This window comes from Enhydra lutris, unplaced genomic scaffold (assembly GCF_002288905.1).
Source record: "Enhydra lutris kenyoni isolate GAN:26980312 unplaced genomic scaffold, ASM228890v2 scaffoldscaffold13, whole genome shotgun sequence".
Classification (NCBI taxonomy): Eukaryota; Metazoa; Chordata; class Mammalia; order Carnivora; family Mustelidae; genus Enhydra; species Enhydra lutris.
The window spans coordinates 41199848-41217586 of NW_019154097.1; the positions used below are offsets into that span (position 1 = coordinate 41199848).

Sequence of the window (17739 nt, forward strand, 5' to 3'; positions counted from 1 at the left end):
AATTTAATTGGTCCTGTGCATCTTTTAAAGCCCTTATTTCCTTGTTGATCTTTTGCTTAGATGATCTGTCCATTTCAGTGAGGGGAGTGTTAAAGTCCCTACTATTACTGTATTATTATTGATGTGTTTCTTTGTTATTAATTGGCTTATATAATTGGCTGCTCCCATGTTAGGTGCGTAAATATTTACAACCTACTTGTGATCTCTGTCAAATAATAAATAAAATCTTTAAAAAAAAACTATTCAGCCATAATTTGCATATTTTCCTTAATAGGTTACATTTTAATTGAAGTCTACTTAAAATTAGGGAGGAGGGAAGATCTCTGGATTTCAGGTTTTTTTAAAGAACTGATAATTGATTAAAAAGGTTGATGTAAGCATGTGCAATGGTGACTTCAAACTCAACTCCTGGCTTAATACTGATGGAAGTAATCTGCCTCATAGTCCCAGAAGGACTGTGCAAATCGTTAAGTCACTTGTAGATTCTCACCTAAAAATAATTCCGAATCTTAGAACCTTCCTCACAAGGAGTTTTTCTTGTACTGATTCTCGGAGTCTTGGTGGGCATCTGAACTGGTCCTTTCACTTTGAGATTCTTCTGATCTAGTTGGCCCATATCTCTCCCAGAGATTTTACATTGCATCTGGTTAGAGTAATTCTAATTCTGTGAATTGTCACCTCTGGTTCCATGGGTGCCTTCCTGTGTCTTTAAAAGCCATGGCTGTGGTGCAGCTTCCTGACAGCCTTGTTCTGGGAGATCAGACAGAGGGGAGTGGGGAGCAGGAGTGGGGTGTCCAGAGCTCTGCTGTAGCTGCCTGCCTCCACATCTTCCTCAAAGTGAGGAGTTCAGTTTTTGTTATTGTGTTTTAAGATTTTGTTTATTTGACAGACAGAGATCACAAGTAGGCAGAGAAAGAAAGGGGGGAAGCAGGCTCCCCGCCGAGGAGAGACCCCGATGCGGGACTCGATCCCAGCACCCTGGGACCATGACCTGAGCCAAAGGCAGAGGCTTTAACCCACTGAGCCATCCAGACACCTCAGGAGTTCAGTTTTTAAATGCTGAAAAGAGAGCCATTTTTTCCTCATCTTGCAGTCATCTAAAAACAATGACTATAGTAAGAAATGGAGACATAAGTTCTGTGTTTGACACTTGGAGGAATCTGCAGCCCCAGACAAGAAGACGTGGAGATAGAGCAGCAGATGTAATGAAGAGCAAACAGAAATGAGAAGGACCCACTGAGGGAGGCCACTGAGGGTTATCAGCAAATGCAGTGAAGGTCAAGTAAAGGTGAGGGGGCGCCCAGCATGGACACGTCAGGCAAGAACGCAGGTTTCCACAGAACTGGCATGCTCCGAGGGAAAACCAGCCGTCTCTTGTCTGTAACAAGAACAGAACACAGCCAAGTGCCAGGACTCCTCAGGTGGGACTTGACGTGAGATCTCATGCAGCAGGGAGGGCGGAGGCTGAACACAGGCTGTAAGCCGTTTTTGTACAGCGCTGCCTGTTGTGAGGTAGGTTGAAGGAGAGTCAGCAATGACTCATAGATCGTGGTTAGTTTTTGAGAAATGAAGGTAAAAAACCCAGTTTTCATTTATAACCTGCGTCACAAAGAGAATTCCCACCAAGCTGGAACGTGCCCCCGGACTTCCCTAATATGAACTTCTGGTACATATTTGACACATGAATAACTCCTCTCTTTCAGAAATCAGTAATAAATCAAAAGGAATCCACACCAGAGGAAAATTTGACCAGCATATAGCCATGAAGTTTTTAATTAATGAAGTAATCACCTCTTAAAATTATTTTTAACGGGGTGCCTTGCTTGCTTGGTGCAGCATGTGACTTTTAATCTCAGGGGTCATGGGTTCAAGCCCCACGTTGGGCATAGAGCCTACTTTAAAAAATTATACTGAAGGAGATAATGAAGCAGGGACAAGTGTTTTTTAGTTTCAGTTTTCATATAGAGACAAGATTTATCTCCCATAAGACCCATGAGGTGAGGCATTTCCCAAATGTGGGAAAGGGATTCAAATCCTGGGCACCCAAAAAGAGTATAAAATGCCACTAAACCAGAGATGTGTTGGGGGGGGAAATGTGCCCATGCACACACACACGCACACACACGAAGTTTTGTCTCCTTTTGCTGAACTCAGCAGTTATCAATCTCTTGTTTAATTAAACCAGATTTTACTTTCAGCTTTAAGGAAACTTTGAACATTATCCTTCTGCCTCAATACTGATTTTAGTTCTTAAATCTGGCTTAACTTCTTAACAGTGTAGGTGTGACATACTGCTTTATTCTTAATCTCCCTCATTCTTTGTAGGGCTTCTTCTTCGCTACAGGGAATATGATTGTCCTAGCTTAGTTTTCATTTTTCATCATTACCATTTTTAAAAAGGAAAATGAAGCAAAGCACTTATATCTGTAATTTGATTTTTCTAGATTGGTCTTCCAGACAAGAAATAATAATACTGTGATTAGAGGTCTTGGAAAATGTACTTTCTTTCTCATATTGAAGCCTTGCTAATATTGGGACCAGGGAGAATTTTTTTTTTTTTTAAGATTTTATTTATTTATTTGACACAGAGAAAGATCACAAGGAGGCAGGGAGGCAGGCAGGTGGCAGGGCGGGAAGCAGGCTCCCTGCTGAGTAGAGAGCCCGACATGGGGTTTGATCCCAGGACCCTGAGATCATGACCTGAGCTGAAGGAGGAGGCTTAACCCACTGAGCCACCCAGGCACCCCCAGGGAGAATTTCTTAGATTTTCTACCAGTTTTTTTCTTTGCTACCTATCACAAATTCGTTTCCTTATGAACATTTCAAAGTGTAGTTAAGCTAAAGAGAATACTTCTTTAATTAAGCTGTCTAATGTTTGTAGCAAATAATAATTTTAAATTCTTTTAAAATTTTTTTAAATTCTTAAGTTCTTTTATTTCCAAGAGTAGGATGAATAGAATGAATGACAGTATTCTATAAAGTAATATCATATGTAGCCATGATGGTTCAACAGGTTCAAATCAGGAAGATCCCATTAGAGTTGTTTTTTCTGCCTCTCTGCATTCAATCTGTACTGTAAGTTGGCCTCAGAAACTATTCTCAGTCCTTCATCTGTAAAAATGGAGACCACTATGAAAGGATCTCATTTATTTATTCCTTTTTCACCCAACTGTCCATTTGTTCCTGTATCCAGGATATAAGAATGATCGATTATCTCTCTCCTTAAGAAATATGGTGAAGATACATTTGTAATTAGCTGTAATTCAGTGTGATAACTGCCATAAAAGTAGGTCATTTAGGATGCTACGAGGGCACCGTATTGATGGTACTTGTATGTATTAACTATCTTTCAGTGTCTGAAAACTCAGTTTCGAACCTTTGAAGAGAAATGACTTTGTATTTTTGCCTGATAAGTGTCCTGTAGTCAAATATTGTGATTTCTTAATCATTCTGCAAGCTTAACTTATTCCCCAGGAAATCAAAGTCTTTTTATTTTAAAAGATTTAATTAATTAATTTATTTGAGAGAGAGAGGGAGGGAGAATATACAGAGAGTGAGAAGGAGACGCATACTCCCCACTGAGCAGGGAGCCCAATCTGGGACTCAGTCCCAGGACCCTGAGATGATGACCTGAGCTGAAGGCAGATGCTTAACCAGCTGAGCCACCCAGGCGCCCCTGGAAATCAAAGTCTTAATGCTAAGTTTGCTATGTTTAACTGCTTTATATAATAGAAATAAGTTTCTATTTCAGTTATTACACTTTCCTAATTCAATTCACATTCCAACCCATCTTTTCAAACTTCAGTTAAAAATAAATACACTGAAACATGTTGTTTTCCTAAAAACATTATTGGAGTGGACGGTCATGCTTCTGAGCTGATTAATTCTTTTTTAAGATTTTATTTATTTATTTGACAGAGAGAAAGATCACAAGTAGGCAGAGAGGCAGGCAGAGGCGGGGGAAGCAGGCTCCCCCCTGAGCAGAGAGCCCCATGCGGGGCTCAATCCCAGAATCCTGAGACCATGACCCAAGCCAAAGGCAGAGGCTTAACCCACTGAGCCACCCAGGTGCCCCTAAAGATTTTATTTATTTATTTGACAGACAGAGATCACAAATAGGCAGAGAGGCAGGCAGAGAGAGGGGGGTGGGGAAGCAAGCTCCCCACTGAGCAGAGATCCCAATGCGGGGCTCGATCCCAGGATCCTGAGACCATGATCCAGGCCAAAGGCAGAGGCTTAACCCACTGAGCCACCCAGGTGTCCCTAAAGATTTTATTTATTTATTTGACAGAGAGAGACACATCAAGAGTGGGTACACAACCAGGGGGAGTTGGAGAGGGAGAAGCAGACTTCTGCTGCACAAGGAGCCAGTTGCGGAGCTCGATCCCAGGACCCTGGAATCAGGACCTGAGCCAAAGGCAGATGCTTAATGACTGAGCCACCCAGGCGCCCCTTAATTTTCTTCTTGATATAGAAAATAACATTTGCCTAGTTGCTTCTAGGCAAACAAGACCATGGAGTTCTCCAAGAACCCAATCTGAGATTTGCAAAGCTGCTAAAATATTTTAAGACAAATGAGAATATGTAAACATACATGTTATCAACTGTTTCATATTTGTGTTTCAGAGATAATAAGCTTCTAATGAGCCACAAGAGCCCAGTGGGATTAAGGATGTAAATTTAAAAATCCAGATTCTTTCCTGTATTAACATATCTGGCTGGAGTTCTGTTTTCTCTGAATGTGAAAACACCAAGTCATAATTTCTCAAGAGGGATGCTTATTACATTATTAAAAACAGTGAATACAGGATAAATAGCAGACCAAGTATAGACCAATGATGAAAGTTTGTCATGAACTAAGGGTTATGATTAATCCAATTTTGTTCATTTGTCTAGAATTGGAAGGAGAAAGGAAAAAAAGAAAAAAAGGATAGATGGATTATATTATAGAGTTTATAGTGGGTTTACAGAAAGAAGGAAGAATAAATTAGATTTGAGTTTACAGTGAAATTTGAACTCAAAACCACAGGTTGTGAGACTAATCTTTTAACCTTTGTATGTGCGCACACACACAATTTTATAGAAAATGATAAGCAAAAGCAACACCTAGAGTCTATAGTGCTTAGCACATAATATGGTCATTAGTATCTGTTTCTGGAGATTGTTGAAAATTCTCTATTTTGAAAGAAGGTTTTGAGTGAAAGCAGGGATTGGCACTTCACAGCCCACAGGCCAAATCTGGCCTGTGATATGCCTTTGTAAATAAAGTTTTATTAGAGTTCACTGTGTTCGTTTATTTATATATTGTCTATGTGTGTTTCTGCACTACGTTTACAGAATTGAGTAGCTTAGAAAGTGACTGTGTGGCCCTCAAAGCTTTAAATATTTACTCACTGGCCTTTTACAGAGTAGGTTGCCAACATCTGAGTGTAATCCTCAGTTTCAGCCCATATGCAGATTGTATATTTCTTATAATCCAGTTAGCTTTGTAAAGTTAATCTGTTTGTTATGTTGAAAACTGTCTTGGTCCCCTGATTTTCCCCAACTTTTTCATACTTAGAGAAAATTTTGAAGAATGTCTTATGCCTTTAACATAAATCATTAGTTGAAATTTTGCCATACTTGCTTCATCTGTTCATCTCTCCATGTACATGTGCATGTACACATACATGCTTTTTTGTTGCTGCTGCTGCTGCTGCTGAATTACTTTAAATTTTTTTTAAAGATTTTATTTATTTATTTGACAGAGATCACAAGTAGGTCGGGGGGTGGTGGGGGGGAAGCAGGCTCCCCACTGAGCAGAGAGCCCGATGCGGGGCTTGATCCCAGGACCCAACCCACTGAGCCACCCAGGTGCCCCAAATTATTTTAAAGTTACAGATACCATGCTCCTTCGGCATACACTTCTAAGAATAGGAGCATTATTCTACATAAACCATTGTTTTAAAATTTAAAGACACATGTATGCTATAAGCCCAAAACATATATAATTTACTTTTTTATTTGAGTGATTTCTTTGGACTTTGTGTCTGTTGCCAGTCATAGCCTCTCAAATGGAAGCACACTATCAGTACCACAAGTAAAAGCTGTAAAGCTTTTAAATATGTGGAACTCACATACGTACATGCATTTCTTTTAGACTTTAAGTGTTTTGCTCTATGAGTGGCTCAAAAGCAGTGCAGTAACCTTTATAACTTGTTAGACACAGGGGCGCCTGGGTGGCTCAGTGGGTTAAAGCCTCTGCCTTCAACTCAGGTCATGATCCCAGGGTCCTGGGATCGAGCCCCATATCGGGCTCTCTGCTCGGCGGGCAGCCTGCTTCCCCCGCCTCTCTCTGCCTGCCACTCTGCCTACTTGTGATCTCTGTCAAATAAATAAATAAAATCTTTAAAAAAAAAAAAAAAACTTGTTAGACACAGACCTGGAAGGCCTACTAGAGAGGGCAAAGGTGGAACTGAGTAAGCAATCCCTGTGATACTCAGGCTTTGAGAAACTACCTTCAGACTCACAAAGTATTAGATATTAGAGCTCAGAGGGGAGCAGTTTAAAACCTCTTAGTCTTTCCTTGTACCTCCAGTCTCTTACAAAAAATTAACAGTAAAGCTAAAGATTTAGCTTAATTTAGAGAAATTACATTTCTCTCCTTTTTTAAAAAATCTTTGTCCTCTGTACAACATAGAATGTGTTCCTCTATTTAGCAATTCCATAAAAAGTGGTTTGCAGCCTCCAGACACAAGTTATCTACCTAACTTCAGAGAATGTACATAGTATGGGTGTGCCTTTGTACATGGAGAAAGAACGCTGACCAAAAAACAAAAAAAAGCCGGCTGAGAAAGCACACCTATGGTTAGCCTCAATCTTCATCTATAGAACTGCAGTCAACTTTCTGTGCTTCACAGCCAAGATGCACAGGAGATTTGCAGAACTTCTCTACCACGAAAGAGAGAGACCAAAAGAAAGAGAAAAAGGGATCACAGAGGAAAGAAAAACAATATAATGAGAAAAAGAAAACGTAAATGAACTATAATTAATGTTCTTGTAGAAATAAGATGAAGGAATAAGAACAAGATGGTTTGTGTTTTTTTTTTAAAGATTTTGTTTATTTGTGAGAGAGAACAGAAGAACGGATTGCTGCGGGCAGAATGGGCAGAGCAGACAGAGGGAGAAGCAGGCTCCCCGCTGAGCAAGGAGGCAGATGTGGGATTCTCATCCCAGGGCCCTAGGATCATGACCTGGGCTGAAGGTAGACACTTAACCAACTGAACCACCCAGGCATCCCAAGATGGTTTTTGTTTTGTTTTATTTTGTTTTAAACAACAACAGAAGCAGAGAATTTAAAATTTGGAAACTAAGAATAGGAGAGCTGAAATTTAAAATCAGTAAAAGAAGGTGCCTGGGTGGCTCAGTGGGTCAAGCCTCTGCCTTCGGCTCAGGTTATGATCCCAGGGTCCTGGGATCGATCCCCGAATCAGGCTCTCTGCTCAGCAGGGAGCCTGCTTCCCTCTCTCTCTGCCTGCCTCTCTGCCTATTTGTGATCTCTCTCTCTCTCTGTCAAATGAATAAATAAAGTAAAATAAGATAAAAATTAAAATCAATAAAAGAAAAAAATAAGTAAAGTTGAGAAAATCTCCTAGAAAGTAGAGCAAAAAGACCAACAGATGACTTGGAGGGAGGAAAAAATTAGAAGCTTTATTTAGGTATTCCAGTGTTTGACTAATTGAAGAAGAAGAAAGTGATAAGAAGGAAATTATCAAAGTTTTAATATAAGGACATTTCCAGAAACAGAAGGACATGCATCTCCAGTAAGTTGGTGAAGAAAACTAATCTCATCAAGACACATAATCATGGGATGCCTGGGTGGCTCAATCATTAAGCATCTGCCTTTGGCTCAGGTCATGATCCCGGGGTCCTGGGATTGAGCCCCGCATCGGGCTCTCTGCTCAGTGGGGAGCCTGCTTCTCCCTGCCCCACTGCCCCGGCTTGTGTTCCCTCTCCCTCTCTGTCAAACAAATAAAATCTTTAAAAACAAAAAAAGACACATTATCATAAAATTATAGAACACTAGGGAGAAAAAGAAAATTTTTCAAACTTCTAGAGTGAAAACAGAGGTCACATAGAAAGGACCAGCAATTAGAATCATATCAGCTTTGTCAACCCAAACATGGGAAAATAGAAGAGTGGAGTAATGCTCTAATTTCAAAGAGAAAATTATTTGTCTAGAATTATATAACCAGATAAACTTTCAATCAAGTATTAGAATAAAATAAAGACATTTTCAAACATGCAAAATCACAAAAGATTTGCCTTTTTTTTTAAAAAAAGGATTTATTTATTTATTTTAAAGAGAGGGGGTGGGGGAGAGCAGAGGTAGAGAATCTCAAGCAGAGACTGACTTGGTGCTTGATCTCATGACCCTGACGCTATGACTGGATCTGAAGTCAAGAGTTGGACACAGCTGGGGCGTCTGGGTAGCTCAGTGGGTTAAAGCCTCTGCCTTCGGCTTGTGTCATGATCTCAGGTCTGGGATCGAGCCCCACATCCGGCTCTCTGCTCGGCGGGAGCCTGCTTCCCTTCCTCTCTCTCTACCTGCTTTGATCTCTCTCTCTGTTAAATAAATAAATAAAATCTTAAAAAAAAAAAAAAAGAGTTGGACACAACTGACTGAGCCCTCCAGGTACCCCAAAGATTTGCTTATTATTACACCCTTTCTCGGGAGCTACTGAAGAATGTACCAAAGATGGAGGATTAACCAAGTAAATGGAAGACCTGGGCAAGGAAGTGGGAATCAGAGCCGTAGAGGTATGAAGAATGAATACCTAAGACGGATGTTCTTAGAAAAATCCCAAGACAACACCGCAGCGGGAAAGCTAGAGAACAAGCAGTTCAGATGGAAGTGAACGGAGAGATTCAGGAAGGATGTTTGGGGAAAGGGGGAGAAAATGGAAGAGGGAATGTAAATGCCAAGAATTGTAGATTGCCTAGAGCGGAAGTCTCCCGCTGAAGGCAGTGCTTTTGGGAGTGCGTAGACGCGTAAACGATGAATCGCCAGAAGCTCGGGGAGAGTTCAAAAGATTGAGAGTTCAGAAACTCCGGGGGCACAGCTTTAGGGAGCCCCACAAGGTTTTCAGAGTGAAGATCAGAGAAAAAGCCCCTGGTGCTCTGACAGAGGGAAGGGGAAAGTAACCATTTTAAAATAAGCTCGGGACACTTACAACAGCTTGCCTTCGAGTAGACTGTTGCCAAAGTCTAACCAACCAACTTGGGGGAAGGGAACAACCCAACTCTAGCTCCTCCAGTTTTCCTGTCTTACCTAAAGGAGTCAGAGGGGAAGCTGAGAAGCACTTACAATTGTCACAACCCAGGCACACAGGCTCACTAAAATACTTAGATGTGATTATGGGATTATAGAACATTTCTCCCCCATTCCCTAAACACACATGCCCTACCACCACGCCAGTCAGGCTCTTGTGCAGTAACAGTGCGTTACTACTAAAAGAACTACAATGCTCAGATTCTACTTTTAAAAGAAGAGCAGCAAAGAGTACAAAAACAAGGACACTTGAAAAATTTTAGCTTCTGATATGTAGCTCCAACAAACAGTAATCACGGGCTGATTTCTAGCCAGATAAACGTAAAACCGCACACCGAAGGCTTATTTGCCCTGTCCCTTTTACTCAGTATATCATGCCCACTTGTGACAAAAACAAACCTACAAGATGTGCTAAAAGAAAAAAAAGAACAGTTGGAAGAGACAATAGAAAGTATTGAAACTGGATTCATATATGCCAGAAATTTTGGAATTATCAGACTGGGTATTTAAAATAGCTATGATAAGGGACGCCTGGGTGGCTCAATTGGTTAAGCGGCTGCCTTCGGCTCAGGTCATGATCCCAGCGTCCTGGGATCGAGGCCCACATCGGGCTCCTTGCTCGGCGGGGAGCCTGCTTCTCCCTCTGCCTTTGCTGCCGCTCTGTCTGCCTGTGCTCACTCTCTTTCTCTCTCTCTCTAACAAATAAATAAATTAAAAAAAAATCTTAAAATAGCTATGATGAATATGCTAAGGACTTTGATGGGAAAATGGCTAACATGCAAGAACACCGGGGAAATGTAGGCATAGAGAGGGAACTGACAGACTCAAAAGGAAACGCTATAGAGGGCCACCTCAGTGCCTCGGTTGGTTAAATGTCTATCCTCGGCTCAGGTCATGATCGTGGGGTCCTGAGATCGAGCCCTGCATTGGGCTCCCTCCATTGAGTCTGCTCCTCCCTCTCTCTCTGCCTCCCCCAGCTTGTGCGTGCACTCTTTCTCTCTCAAATGAATAAAATCTTTTTTTAAAAAATCTCTTATAAAAAAAAGAAAAGGCTGCATACTTTATGATTCCAACTCTATGACATTGTGAAAAGGCAAAATTGAAGATAATAAAAAGATTGGGGGAAGGTAAGGAGGGATAAGTAAGTGGGGCATGGGGTTTTTATGGTAACGGAACTATTCTGCATTTAATGGACAGTGGATATCTGTCATTATGCATTCATCAAAACCCATAGAAAGTACAACACAAAGAGTGAACCCTAGTGCAAACTAAAGACTTTAATTAGTAACGGTCAGTGAATCCCAGTTCATTAATTGCAACAAATGTACTGCAGTTATTCAAGATTTTAATAGGAGAGGGAGGACACATGGGGATTGTACTTTCCGCTCAGTTTTTCCGTAAACCTAAAACTGCTCTAAAAGCTAGAGTCTAGGGACACCTGGGTAGCCTGGGGGGTAAGCGTCTGCCTTGGGCTCAGGTCATGATCTCAGGGTCCTGGGATCGAGCCCTGCATTGGGCTCTCTGCTCAGCAGGGAGCCTGTTTCCCCTCTCTCTCTCTGCCTGTCTCTCTGCCTACTTGTGATCTCTCTCATCCTGTCAAATAAATAAATAAAATCTTTAAAAAAAACTCTTAAAAACTCGAGTCTAATTTAAAAATATATGAGGTTATTATTAACTTTAGCTACAATAACAACAAATAAGTTGTGTAAGAAAATGTAAATATGTTGATATTTATATTGTCATAATAGTGGAAACTTACAGAATGTGACTTTAACCAGAAATTATTATGTAGTTTTTGAGAGAGTAGTAGAAGGGGAGTGTCGCAGCCCTGATACCCTCATCTCTCATAATAGAAAGTGGGTAACAGGAGTCAACGTCCATGCTCCTATCTGAAGGCATTTCCTTCCCTTGGGTACCCAGTTCCATCTCCCCACGTCTCCTGCATCATCGGATTTTGCTCTCCAACAGGATCTTTCCTGTCAACAAACAGATAATCCCTTAGGTCTTCTGTCTTAACATACACACACAGCCCCGTGCTTCTTGATCTAGTTGTCCCACCCCTGCCGTTCATTTCTTTGCTTCCTTTTACATCAGAACTGACGTTTTCTGTACTCCCTTGTCTCCAGTTCCTGTCCATTTTCTATTTTACATCCACTCCATACAGAATTTTATAGCTACCATTCTACTTAATTTGCTCTTGTCATATTGATGGTGACCTTCATGTTGCTATATCGAGTGGTCAATTACCGTCTTAGCTCCCAGCCTCTTTTTGGTACAGTTGATTACTTCCTCCTCGATAGGTTTCCTTCACTTGGTTTTAAGGACACCACTTTTTAAGTTTTCCTTCTGTGTTACTGGTAGCTTCTTTTCAGTCTTTGCTGTTTCTTCCACTTCTGCCTGACTTAATGCCAGAATGCCCCCGTATCTCAGTCTTAAGTCCTCTGCTGTTGTTTCTCTACCCTGAGCCCCTGGGTTATCTTTTCAGGTATCAAGGCTTTAAATACCATCTGTAAATTGATGATTTTCAAATACATATATCCCAACCCAGGCTTCTATGAACTCTAGGCTTGTATATCCAGTTGGTGACTTGACATTTTCATTTATCGTCCAGTAGACATCTCAAGCTTAACATACCCAAAACTAAGCTACTGATCTTCCCCCTGAAAAATATGCTGGAGCCAGAACATTTCCTAATTCAGTTAATGGCAACTCCATATTTCCACTAATAGTTGCTTAGGCCAAAAACCATGGAATTATCCTTGACTTCTGCTCTGTCACACCCCACATCTGATCTGTATAATATAGAAAAATAAAGACCGACATACTTACCACTTCTCACCACCTCCTTGTCATCCTCTCTTGGCTGGATTACTGCTGTAACCTCCATACTGCTGTCCTAGGCCCTCTACAATGTAAACAGAGCAATTAGGGTGATCCTTTTAGAATGCAAGTTCAATCATGGTACCTATTTGCTTCCCATTTCACTACAGTGGACAAACTACTTAATTCTCTGTGACTTAGTTGCTTCATTTGTAAAATAAATAACACCTCCCTGCAGAGACTGTGGGATTCAGTGAGATAATACATAGGAAGCACGCACTTAACCCGAACCTGAGGCAGTACTGTTAACTGCCGTTCTTACTACTTTTATTTCCCAGTGCGCCCTCCATGTCAGGAGCCTACTTTTTACCTCTCATCATGCCTTTAGGGCTTGAGGTGAGAGGGATCTGTAGGAATGTTTGGATTCTGAGTGCCTGGCTCATTGCTGTCAAGCACAGTCCTCAGTCCATTAGTACCAGAGAATAGCATGTCCGAAATTACTGTTCATTTAACCAAAGGAAATTCCATCCCTGACTTTGCAGTTTTTACAGGCAACGTAGTGCTGGGTTTCCTACGCTAACTAGGAATTGCTTCGTCAATAGAAAGTGTTCTTATATGTGCCATAGTTTCTCTCTTTTGAAGCATTTGTTCCCTAAAGGATAATGAAGGGAGGCAGCTTTCCACGTATTTTTTGATAGAGCCTTTTATCTGATGTCTTATCCTGACCCCTTTTTGGTTTGTTTTTATGAAATTTGTGACATGTAATTTGGGGTGTTCCCCCCTTCATATAAGCCTTATCTCTCTGGAACTATAGCTTCCTGGAAGACTCTTAAATATTTCATGTTCCCACTCATCTTTTCTGTCGTGCCTTGCTAGTGAACTGAGAAAAGGGAAGATTTAACTGTAAGATTTGTTAATGACAGTGCTGGGGGAGGGCCTTCTAAGCCTCACTCTGCCAGCGAAGTGCTGTGTAACCCCCTGGGCTTTCACTAAACCTTCTGCTTGAATTCTGGTAGAAGAGCCTAGCTAAAGGAGAGGAGAGCCAGTTTTTGGAGTCCGAGGATATGAAGAATATAAGAAAAGTTGCGTGGGGGCCTAACCCACTAACTGAAAGAGGGACTAGGTACAAATGAGCCTTGTTCTGTTCAGTGATGCAGCCGGGACACAGGACCCTAACTAAGCCTGAGCAGCGTATGCCCCAGGGGCTTGGAAGGTGGGGCCTGGGACCCCTGAAAGAGGGAGAAGGAGAGACACCCGAGAATCTGGTAGGGGAAGAAAAACACAAAGAGGAACAAGAAAAACGTCCACTTGGCTTGAGCCCCTGCACTGGTTCTAGTGTGCGCTTGCAGACGGGCACAGTGGAAGTCAGAATTAACATGAAACACACTCCAGGGGCTTAGATACTTCCTACATCAGAAAGCTAATCGGAGGGGCGCCTGGGTGGCTCAGTGGGTTGGGCCGCTGCCTTCGGCTCAGGTCATGATCTCAGGGTCCTGGGATCGAGCCCCGCATCGGGCTCTCTGCTCTCTAGGGGAGCCTGCTTCCTCCTCTCTCTCTGCCTGCTTGTGATCTCTCTGTCAAATAAATAAATAAAATCTTAAAAAAAAAAAAAAGAAAGCTAATCGGAAAGTAATACGATGTTGTATGTCAGTTATAGCTCAGTAAACTGGGGGTGCGAGGAGCACTGTGCAGGAAGCTGGAACAATTTTGGGGCTGTGGTGATAGGGTAGAACAGAAAGGATTCTTACATGCAGATTCTTCAGGGAGCAACTAGACCAGACCCCCCGCTGCCCCCGCCGCCGCCCCCATGACCTGGGATTATTCTAGGGTCTGAGAGAGATGCTAGTAGCTTTTGAAACAGCCCTGGTGGATGCGGTGTTGTTATCCTGCACCCCCTTAACTTCCACCGTGATGCGTCTCTGAAGACGTGCCTGCATCCAAAAGTCCGACATCTCTGTTTAATGTAGGCGTCTATGGGACAGTAAAGAATGGAGCAGGTTTCAGAAACTGCAGAGAAAGAGACAGGCAAAAACACATTCATTCTCTGAGTTTCAGAGGGAGTGCTGCTTTTAGAAGTCGATCAGTCATCTTATAACCAAGGAAGAATCCCTTAGGTCTGTGGGCTTTAGGTTTCATCATTCAGAAGCTTTATTTTTGCTCGGAGAGACTACTCAGTGACTGTCTTCCCAGTAACCATCTGTAGTTTCTCACCATACTTTCTCAAGTTCAGCAATTATCGAACTTTGGCTCATGGAGACCTTCTTTACTTTGGATTGGCACAAATAGTTCCTAGCTTTTTTGCTTTTGCAGTGTTGAAACAAACATCCTGGTATTTAAAGAGTGTGTGTTTGTGTGTGTTAGCAGTAAATTTTTAGCATTAGTTACTGGCTTAATTTGTTCAGTTTTGTTCTTGAAGTATAACTTACAGAAAAATTACACAAATCATAGCTCTGTAAATGATACAACCTGGGACGTCTGGGTGGCTCCGTTGGTTCGGTGTCTGCCTTCAGCTCAGGTCATGATCCCAGTGTCCTGGGATTGAGTCCCTTGCCAGGCTCCTTGCTCAGCGGGGAGCCTGCTTCTCCCTCTGCCTGCTACTCCCCCTGCTTGTGCTTGCCCCCTCTCTCTCTCTGACAAATAAATAAATAAATAAATAAATAAAAATCCTTTTAAGAAAAAATGAGTACACCTTCACAATTGATACCCATATAAAGACTGAAAATTTCCAGCACCCTGGAAGCCTCTTTCATCTCCTTCCCAATCACGACCACCTCCCTCCTCCCCAGAGTAAACAGTATCCTGATTTCTAACATCATGAAGTTGTTTTGCCATTTTATAAACTTTGAAGTATTTTAAATGGAGACACATATGTCATTTTTAGGGGCCTGGCTTTTATCCCCCTCGTCATTATGTGTTGGGATTCATCTATGTTATTATCATAGCAGTAGTTTATTTTTCTTAATTGCTATTCAGTATCATTATATACCACATTTATTTATTTATTCATTCTAATTGCATTGCTTACAATGCCATCTTAATCAATAACCAAGTATTTGTATACAAGGGTCTGTTTCTAGGTTCTTCATTCTGTTTCATTGATATGTTTGTCCATATTTGTACCAAAGCTTTTCTGTCTTCAGTCTAACTTAATTATTATCTTTATATATGTAATAATATATATTAAAATATATTATAAGAATTATAACTCTATGTGTGTATATGTATGAAGATATATAATTGGCTTATTATAGCTGTATAACAATACGTCTTAATATCTAGTAGAGTAAGTCCCCCACTTTGTTCTTTTTAAGATTACTTTGATTATTCTTGGCCCTGTGCATTTCCGTATAACTTTTGCAATCACCTTAAAATCACCCCTGCCCCCCTGCCCAAAAAAGTGTGCTAGAATTGGGGTACCTGGGTGGCTGAGTGGGTTAAAACCTCTGCGTTCGGCTCAGGTCATGATCCCAGGATCGTGAGATCGAGCCCCGCATTGGACTCTCTGCTCAGCAGGGAGCCTGCTTCCCCCTCTCTCTCTCTGCCTGCGTCTCTGCCTACTTGTGATCTCTGTCAAATAAGTAAATAAATAAAATCTTTTAAAAAAAATGTATGCTAGAATTTTGATTGGAATTCCTTTGTTGAGGAGAATGAACATCCTTACTATATTGAATCTTTTAACCCCTGTAAGTGGTCTCTCTATTTATTTGGTCTTTAATTTCTCTCAATAATGTTTTATAGTTTTCTGTGTAAAGATCTTATACATCTTGTGTAGATTTATTCTTAGGTATCTGGTGGGGGTTTTTCGATGTTGTAAATGGTGTTATTTTTTAAAGTTACTTCCTTAATATCGCTTGTATTAAAACATAATTTTAAGGATGCCTGGGTGGCTCAGCAGGTTAAGTGGCTGCCTTTGGCTCAGGTCATGATCCTAGGGTCCTGGGACCAAGTCCCACATCTGGCTCCCTGCTCAACAGGGAACCTGCTTCTCCTTCTGCCTGCCACTCCCCCTGCTTTTGCACACGCTCTCTCTCTCTGAGTTAAAAATAAATAAATTATTTAAAATAAAATAAAGTAACCTAATTTTATATACTAAAAAGGGTAGGGCACCTGGGTGGCTCAGTTGGTTAAACAACTGCCTTCAGCTCAGGTCATGATCCCACAGTCCCTGTATCAAGTTCCACATCAGGCTCCCAGCTCTATGGGGAGTCTGCTTCTCCCTCTGACCTTTTCCCCTTTCAAGCTCTCTCTCTCAAATAAATAAAAATTTTTTTTAAAGATTTATTTATTTATTTATTTGACAGACACACAGGGAGAGAGGGAACAGAAGCAGGGGGAGTGGGAGAGGGAGAAGCAGGTTTCCCTCTGAGCAGGGACCCCGGATGTGGGACTCGATCCCAGGACCCTGGGATCATGACCTCAGTCGAAGGCAGACACTTAATGACTGAGCCACCCAGGTGCTCCTCAAATAAATAAAATTTTTTTTTAAAGGGTAAGTTTTTAATTATAAGATTTTATGAGGTTAAAAGTATATAACTTTATATATCATTTCATATCTAATATTCAAATTATTATGAGAATATAGAGGACATTAAGAAAAGTAAATTGGCAGGGGGCACCTAGGTGGGTGAGTTAGGTAAGACTTTGGCTCAGGTCATGATCCCAGGGTCCTGGGATCAAGCCCTGCATCAGGCTCCCTGCTCAGCAGGGAAACTGCTTCTCCCACTTCTCTCTGCTCGTGCTTTCTCTTGCTATCACTATCACTATTTTTCTCTCTCTCTCTCTTTCAGATAAATAAAATCTTTAACAAAAAAAAGAAAGAAAGAAAGAAAGAAAAAAGCCAGAAAGAAAAGTAAATTTGGAATAAATCTAAGATTTGTAATGGTGAAGATTTCAAAAGGATATCAGGAGGAGTCTGTTCCTGAATTGTGTGAATTCTCTGTTGGTTGCTTGAGAGAGATGGCCCAGGGCTTGCTTTCTCGCTCAGCTAAAATGATTGGGGCTTGGAATGTTAGGATGCTTTTTTCTACTTCAGATACTCTGAGGCCTCTCCCAGCCAACCCACATTTGGGAGCACACAGGCAAATGTACAACAGTTGAGACCAGAGTGAATGGGAATTTCACTCAGTCCTTCAATGCTAACTGTTTTTAAACTAACAGGTTTCCCTCCCATTCTAAAACTCACTAAGAATGAAGCAGTAAATCCATCCACCATCAGGCATTGCAAGTATCATGAAGTGATGATGACACTGTTTCCTTAAATTCACAGTTGGCTTTTTTTTTTTTTCCAGGTCTATAAAGGAGAATTTCAGCTCCCTGAATTTCTTAAAGAAAAACCTCAGGTACTGTATCTGCTTCTGTTCTTAATGTGATAGATGGGCTCTTGTGTCAGAGGGATCTTTTTAAAGAGTGCTGTGCTGGTGGTAAAAATTGGCCTCTGGTAACTGTTGGTTTTAACAGTACTTTAACACAGCCTTAATTTGAGAGAGCTCAGTGTCAGTGTCTTCCAGAATTAGGGAACTACTTTATTGATGACTAAAATCTGATTGCTGGAGGTGACTTATAAACCATACAGTATTCCACATATAAGAAGCCTGGTAAGCAGGCTCCAA

General features: G+C 41.3%; 1 protein-coding gene and 1 pseudogene across 1 annotated transcript in view; one reads left to right on the plus strand and one right to left on the minus strand.

Moving 5' to 3' along the window:
• LOC111145570 (tyrosylprotein sulfotransferase 1) overlaps positions 1–17739 on the plus strand; it is a 131794-nt gene that overhangs the window by 103596 nt on the left and 10459 nt on the right. The window contains exon 4 of the mRNA XM_022500512.1: positions 17419–17469. Within this exon, the coding sequence (XP_022356220.1) occupies positions 17419–17469 (51 nt within the window). The remainder of the gene's footprint in view (positions 1–17418; positions 17470–17739) is intronic.
• LOC111145933 lies at positions 341–719 on the minus strand (annotated as a pseudogene).